The sequence below is a fragment of the Branchiostoma belcheri genome, unplaced genomic scaffold, assembly GCF_001625305.1.
Source record: "Branchiostoma belcheri isolate BF01 breed outbred unplaced genomic scaffold, Haploidv18h27 scaffold9, whole genome shotgun sequence".
Classification (NCBI taxonomy): domain Eukaryota; kingdom Metazoa; phylum Chordata; class Leptocardii; order Amphioxiformes; family Branchiostomatidae; genus Branchiostoma; species Branchiostoma belcheri.
The window spans coordinates 4,858,866-4,867,063 of record NW_017804575.1 but is presented as its reverse complement, the minus strand read 5'-3'; the positions used below and the strand labels follow the sequence as shown (position 1 = coordinate 4,867,063).

General features: G+C 43.4%; 1 protein-coding gene across 1 annotated transcript in view; it reads left to right on the top strand.

The window, feature by feature from the left end:
- The window catches only part of LOC109487662, a 22,860-nt gene that overhangs the window by 3,678 nt on the left and 10,984 nt on the right, over positions 1-8,198 (top strand). The window contains 3 exon segments of the mRNA XM_019791663.1: positions 5,467-5,612; positions 5,777-7,873; positions 7,876-8,195. Coding sequence (XP_019647222.1) covers positions 5,974-7,873; positions 7,876-8,195 — 2,220 coding nt within the window. The 5' untranslated portion in view covers positions 5,467-5,612; positions 5,777-5,973.

Here is an 8,198-nt window from a genome sequence, read left to right as displayed (position 1 = left end):
AGACAGTATTCTGTATACAAAAATGATTGAATTGAGTAACGTTCGTTGACAGTTCATATGTAATGAGAGGACTAGTAATGAGGTTTTTTTTTTGCCTAGAAATAATGTACACACATCCTACATGTACCCAAGTGTACGTTATGTTAGAGTATGCACATAAATAGTCATCTTTCTCTCCCTCCTACTCATCTTTGTCAAGCTCCGACGGAATTTGTATTGGACTCAAATCAATCTTGATCTTTTGTATGATAATCGCTGAAAATTGATTTCCCTTTTTCTATATCCCAAAGCTGTTTCAGAAACACCGGGATTTATATTAGTGTAGACTAGTGCTGCATACCGGTTCACTGGACTTGGATCCGGACTTAAAAAATGTTTAGGTTCAAGTCCAAAAAAACCTAAAAGTCAAGAACCGAGTCCGGACTTATTACCATAAAAGACCATTTCACATACCCCTTTTCTTTTCAAACCACCTAAAACCTTCTGTAGATTGTAAAACCTTTGCTGCAAAATGAAGAAAACATTGCCATCGGGCATCGTCAAGTACCAGCCTCCATGTTATGTCGCCAAAGTTTCACCCAGACAACATTGCAAGGTTGCCAACATGCAATTTCGTATATGCCATGGGTTTAGGTCTGGACTTACAAGTACGGACCTGAACCTAAACCTCTGGACTTGAATCCGGACCTGGACCTGAAATTGGGTTTAGGTATGCATCACTAGTGTAGACCCTAAACATCTTGTAAAATATTTGAAAGTGTTATCATAGTCTCTGAAAAGCTTGATTGAAGTAATTTTCACACATAATCAGACAACAGAGAGAGCGGGTTTGGGTGATGTGGAGTGATTGGAGAAAACCATTGGAGTCTTAGGGGGGCACACCCCAGTTTATTTGGCGTCTCTATTGGAGACTGCACACCCTCAAATCTAGCGACCGTATCTGGCGTGGAATAATTCGGAATGAGAATAACTGTATATTGGACGAAAGGATATCTCTTAAGCTACAAGACCAGCTGAGTTTGGTTTCTTCAACCTTTTTAAGTTTGGTAAAATCAACGGAAAAAACATTTTTTTTCACTCCAAAATTAATGCCCAAAATTGCGAATTTTCGCGTAGGATAATCCCATAGAAAAAAATTTTCCGGCAGAAATGACTGATGCTGGCAGAAAGACCCAAGCCTTGACTATACCCGAGTAAATTATAAAGAAAATTCTAGTACTGTAATTTTCTAAACAGTCCACGGCGCGAGGGGTTGCAAATGCACCCCTACGAGGGCGCAGAGCGAAATCTAGGTCAAACGGGCGGATTACACTTGGCGCGCAAGGAAACCCGGAAGTAAGGTTCGGAGCCAAAAGAAATTTTCACCCCCAAAACACCACTTCCTACACTCTTCAGCCATGTTAATGTTTAATGACACTTCGTGGCAGTTTATGAGAAATGTCACCTCAAACTTGGACCCTCAAAACCTTTCGTTACTTTTTTACAACGGACTATCACGGACCCCGGTCGCGCAAGAACTGGGGTGTGCACCGTTAGGCCACACCAAGTAAATTTTATGGATGACGTCCTTTGGAGAACCTAAATCTAATGCGAGAGGGCGAAAAAAAAACAAGAAGGGCCCTAAAAAACACATGCCTAGATTAGAAATATACTACGAGACGACAAATGTTAGGACACAAATTGAATGAGGTGACACAGTGTAACAAGCAAGAAGTCTTTTATTCTAGCCTGGGTACCATCCTACTTGTATGCCGGGGCTCCCACACTCGCTTCCCTAAGAAGTACGTCTTAGGGAAGCGAGTATGGGAGCCCCGTAATACAAGTAGGATGGTACCCAGGCTACTTTTATTCATCATCAAAACAGCAATAAATCAGGTGGAATAGTGGACAGTGAAAAAATTTCTGTTATTGACAGGATGGTCCTGTCAAAAGTGCAAATTTTCTGTTATTGATATACACTTTCAATATATATCAATAGACACTTTCTTCGCGTTACGGGTTTCACATCAATCTGGTGATTTGCGGCACTGTCGTGACTCTTTGGTCATAGTTACAGGAAGCGGAATTTCTTGGTTTTTTTTTCTAGTAACAGGCCAAAATCAATGCGCGCGCGGTCGTCATCCATAAAATTTACTTGGTGTGGCCTTATCTATCAACTAAACTGAGTCTGAATGTTGGACGTTTTATTATCGGCTATTCCAAGATCAAGGTGTACATTTGGGCCAATTTTTCAAGTTTCAAAATTTTCCACTTTCAGGACAGAAACATGAACTACGCATGATACCATGCATGGTGGCTTTTTAAAATTTTTGGATAGCGATGGGCGGTTTTAAAGTTGCGCTTCTTCAAACTTGAGTGCATTACTTTTTTACAATGGCGCTATACTGTCACCACAGCTCATTTGGCATATAAAAACAAAACTCGTATCCTGCAATGATTTATTTCAAATTTTGAATGACGTTACAGAACTACATGTACTGTAAAAGGAGGGTACCAACTTTGAAAATTACATTGTAATAAAAATGTTATTACACTTACATATTTTGCTTATATATGGTATACAATCTCTACGAACACTACACATCTCTACGGACACTACAATATGGTAATTTATGACTCATTTTGTTTAATGACAACCATTATCAAAGTGTCTTCTGTCATAAGGCCACCATCTTTAAATGTTTCAATTATTGAGCCATTTTGTACTTGACTGCGGACACTACACACACTACACTCGGACAAAAAAAATAGGCAACTGAAAGCCATTTGGTATTTTAACCCAAAGTACAAGCAACATAAAGACACATTTTGTGATACATATAGATATACCATGTATAATATGCAAAATTGCCAGTCCTATCACAATTTTGGGGGGTTCAAGAAGATATTTTGTCATTAAGTGTCAAAAAATGCGTTTGATAACGTGTAATACTAAGGACATACAAAACATTCATAGAAATTTATGAAAGAGAAACATATTTAAACATTGCAAACTTCGAACATCGCAGAGCCATGTGTAAACTTCGCATTAGTGACCACCCCTTTACGTATAGAATCCGGCAGGCATGGCCGTACCCCTCTGAAAGATAGAACGTGCGAATTCTGTAATCATTTATATGTTGAAAACGAGATACACTTTCTACTTGACTGTACATTATATAAAGATGAACGCCAAGAGCTATTCGATACTTTACAATTAGACAAGATATGTAAGAAAATGTCAAAGCAGGACATGTTTAAACACTTGATGTCACATAAGAACGAATTTACAGTAGACAAACTATGTAATTATGTTTCCAAATGTTTCAAAAAGAGAGAAGAAAGGGCAACTAGCAGTAGATGATAGGTAGTATATAGTATTATTGTAATGTATAGATTCCTAGCACTCTGCATTAGAATACAACGTACCAGTATGAAATACTCATGTTTTACATACTGGACATCCTCTTGTGCATTTAGCCCATCTGGGCAAGAACATGCAATAAAGATTCATATCATCATTGTTAACGGCACGGAAAGTTGTCAAATTATCATCTATTCAGCAAAACATAGAAAGAGCCAGTCTTGACATAGTACTCAGTTGTTGATTTCATTTTTTTTTTGGCAGAACCTACCAATAGCTTATTTCAAAAATTGATTATTTTCAAGTGCAAGAAGATAACGTAGATTTTATGGCAACCTTGGGCATAAAGTTGGTCCCAGCGTAATGTTTTGAACAGCTATCTACCAAAAAGCTTCAGGATTATCTTGGGAATACTTGTAATTACAAACAACATAAGAAAGAAAATACAGTGGTATGTGAGACTATATCTACGTCTATCATTATACTACGAGTATTCTACAACATACATGGTACTAGTTTTACTGGGTTTGACTTCTTCTCTTTAAGCAATGGAAGACGAATTTACCCACTTCTTCTATGATATGTGGGTTCTTCCATTTTAGTAGTAGAATTGTTTTTTCGTGGTAGGGAATGGTGTGGAAGTAAGGGAGCATTTTGGACACGGTGCTAAATAATTGTTTCCTGATGTCGTAATAAAATAGACAAGTTAGAGATGAAATGAATTTCGTCTTCCGCTGCATTTGAGGAGCAATATTTACAAATTCTATCCGACACAGGTAGTTTCATATATCACCCTTTTTCGATTTCCAAGGAGTGGGCACTTATTCTAATTTTAATAATAGCGGAGCGCTGCGCGAAGTCACAATGTTCTAGGTATTGTTCTAAACAGTATTCAGTCTTACATTTTCTATAAAATCTCAGTTTACCTGTATCAACAGAAAAACTATGGAAGAAAGTTTGAATGTACATGTCTGAAAGCATTGTCCTTAATACTTTATACGTATGTTGACGATCACAGGTTGTACTATCAATATGCAGTAGGTACAAATATCCACAGTGGTCGAGGATCTCCTTCCCTAGCTGTAAATGTCCGTCTACGACTGTATGAAAGGGGGATTACGTTGTAACAGGAGTGCATCAACTTGCAGAGGGTGTGTATCGGTATTAAGTTGTGTCAAGTGTGTCCAGAGTTTAACAGTACGCAGGGATATATCTAAATCTAACGGGAGTCTTCCTAGTTCTGCTCTAGCTGCTACAATTTCTGTGCACCCCAAGTACATTCTTACAGAAACGGTTATGGGAACTTTCGATTGGTGAGGTTTCATTTACAGGATCTTTTCCCCAGATTTCACACCCATACAGAAGTATTGGGTTAATACAAGCGTCAAATATTCTAAGCAGGGACTTCGGAGAGACAGAAGAACGTTGTAAAGATTTGAGACATTTTAGGGCGCTATGCAGTCCTTTGTCGGACTCGGAAAATAAGACAACGTCGTGTACGTATAAGAGGCACGATACAAATAAGCGATGTAGAGAGGGTGGTGAGCATTCAATATCATCAAGTACAGTAACTAAATCATTTATGAAAATATCAAAAAGCGTCGGGCTGAGATTACACGCTTGTCTAACACCTTTCACAGTTGCAAATACGCTTTAGATAATATGTTTTAAACAGTTCAACAGAATGCAACGACTATTTAGCGAGAATTATATAACAGTGCAGGATGCCATGATCTTGGAATAGATTCATCAATTAGAAGTGCCGGAGCGTCCCGCACTTGCCCTCTTTTTCATCACACACTCTCTCTTTGCCAGATGAATGTGTGGAAATGCATGAATCAGTACTTGAAATATTTCCCATGGAAAGGCAATTAATTGTCACCGGTACGGCGGTACCAGGCTTGTATTAGACAACCATTTGATCTATTGGGGTCAACTGAATGGCATTGTCAGCGGTATTTTCCCCTCCCCCCGCAATATAAAGATGAAAAATACTTACGTTTTGGAGAAACATGAGAGTTATACATTAAAATTTACAGAATTGGGGACAATCTCTCAAATTCCGTCATGGAGCTTTCTGACTTGACCGCTTCTCTACTCATGACAAACATGTGCAACTGCAGCCGCAAGACCAGTGAAGTACAGTGTGAAGCTGTTGTACTAGCAGATTCACCCGCCAGGAGGCGCTATTTCACTTCGAGATCAACATCAACTTCGTCATGTCTTGCTGCATCAGCCACGATACCGATCCACCCTAGGTGTAGATCAGGTCTGTCTAAAACGCAAACCATCACATTTTAGCAATGAAAAAAATGATCAAATTTGCAGTCGTGAATGCGTAACTTGTGAAAATAGTTAAAAACAGTGGATGTCAAATGATATTCTTCTGCCTGCTCGAGCAAGTAGTTATAATTTTTCTCTCCTTCTCCGAAGGACGACGTGCCATCGCTTCGTCCAAGGCTACCAGCTTCGGTAGATTTCGGCAGACTTCGGCCTCCCTCGTCAACTCCCGCCAACTAACATCACCGACGAGAGCCAAGTTCGCCCGTCCGTAGCAAACCAAAGACTCGTTATATAGTTCATGAATAGACTGTTATGTTGTTGTAAAAAGTTTCCAAAATCCCAAAAAAATGAATAGAATAGATGATAAGTTAGATACTGGCGCTAGTGCTAGTGCTAGTAATGTTAGTAATAGTGTTGGGCTAGGTCCCTCACTAAGCGTTACGCGCCCCTCCCCTGCGCAGTCTAACACCGATGTATCGAAATATGCAGAGGAACTGAGCAAAGACCCTACAGTCCTCCGCAGCGCGAACAGCATCAGCAGGCTGTTCAAGGGTGGCTCCAAAAACAACGTCACCACCATTTTTGCGAAAAATCTGATCGAATCCGCCACTGAAGACCTGCAGATTGAAATCGAATCTTGCTCGTCTATGTCTAGCGGCAGTTGTGAGTCTGGTATGGACATGATGGACTCCGTTCTTAACATAACCGGACTCATCCACGCCGAGAAAAACCGCATCAAGGGCGAACGGTCAAGGGAGGATGTCGGCCTCCTCTCGCAGATCGCGAAGTTCAAGCCGGAGTTTCGTGCGACGACCGAGACTCACCAGAGAGAGAGTACTCACGAGCTCGCGCAGAGACGCGACTCTCAGGGACATGACACAATGGCTTACCTGCACAAAGGGTACTCCCTGACTAGGCTCTCAGATCTGAGACAGGGAAAGATCCGAACCGTGACGGGGAAGACACTGCGGATCAAGTGCTCCAAGGAGAACGAAATCCTCCGCCAGAAGATGATCTATAACGCCAGACAGGAGTTGGCCCCTCCGAAAAAGAAGAAGTTCAAAACCGTCGCTAAGGCGGTCGCCTGGACCGTCAGAAATAGGCTGGCGTTCATGAAGGGTGACCAAAAAACCAAGGAACAGGAGGAAGAGGAGAAGCTACAGAAGTTGGCAAAGATCACCGTCACAAACATCATCAAAAACGCCGTCAAGAAGGTTGAGTTAGAGGAGAGGAAGGAGGCCATAAGGGAAGAAAGGCGCCGTCGAGCCAACCGCAGAAAGATCACCAAGACTCCGAACTACTTCGGGGAGCTGGAGGACTTTCCCGACCCGACCCCGTGGGTGCAAAAGTACGACAAGAACCACAACAAGGATAACAAAGCGCTGACGTACCTGGTCCGAGAGATCCAGAGGGACATCAAGGAGAACGAGTTAGGCCCTCCACGACCCGGCCTGGAGCTGCCTTGCACCAACCTCTCCCTGAGGCACTCCAAACACTCCGATCTCAACCTGGCGCGTCATGGGGACGACACTGAGGAGGAGCCGACCATCCTCAGCGGGCGAAAGAATTCCACCATCCACTTCGGAGACATCACAAAGATTGAAGACTCCGACACTTCTGAAGTAAGAGAAGAAGATAAGCTCAGCATCGCCGCTGGAGGAGCGCCTGCTGAGCCGCAAACAGTCAAGTCCGCACTGAAGCCCTCGAAGACAGACATCCCTCGAACTGGGAAAGAGTCGACGAGCAAGCCAGATTATCTTGGCGGGAAATCTGGCAGCTCAAGTGTCACCCGAGAGGCAAAGGGAGCTGGAATGATCGGGCTTTTCCCGGCAACCGATATCCCTTCCAGTAAGAAGTCCCCTAAATCGGGTGGGATCCTCAAGGACGACAAGAAAAAGGGTGTCAAGGGTTCTGTCCAGAAGGGCCAGGGTACCGAGATGTCCCCCGCTCTCACCGATGAGACGCGTACTCAAGCAAGGCAGTCCTCAAGCCAGGACGCAGAAGTCGCCCTCAGCTCGGCCGCTGCAGATGAGCCCGTGCCCATCTGGACGAAGGCGCCCAAGGAGAAAAAGTCGTGGACCTCTCAAGACAAACCACGAGACATGACCGACCCTAGAGTCGACGCTCCTTACATGTTGCGCTCTTTGACCGAAGTCCGGTCAGGTAAAAGCGCAGAAGAAATGGAAGAGCCTCCCCCTGCGCCAAGAAGTTCCGAATGTCTTATCAAGCGCGTGGAAGGCCTGAGTTCTCATCTGGATCGTCCGGAGGGACACCTGACGCAGAACCAGTCGAGAAGATGCCTGCCCAAAGGCAAGCAGGGCTGCCCAAAGAAGGCGCTAGAGTCAGAGCCACGGCCGTGGCAGACTCGGGGGCAGTGGTACCCTACAGTGCGGACGACGGCGTCAGGACAGCCGTTCAAAAAATCACTGTCGCCGTGACAGAAGGGATGATGGCGACGAACCCTCACCTCCGCATTCTGAACCGCGCCGTCTCGATCGTCGACCCTGTGATGCAGGCAACCGAGGCCATGCTCTTCCACCCGACACTTCTAGGAGACCTGATACACCAGGTC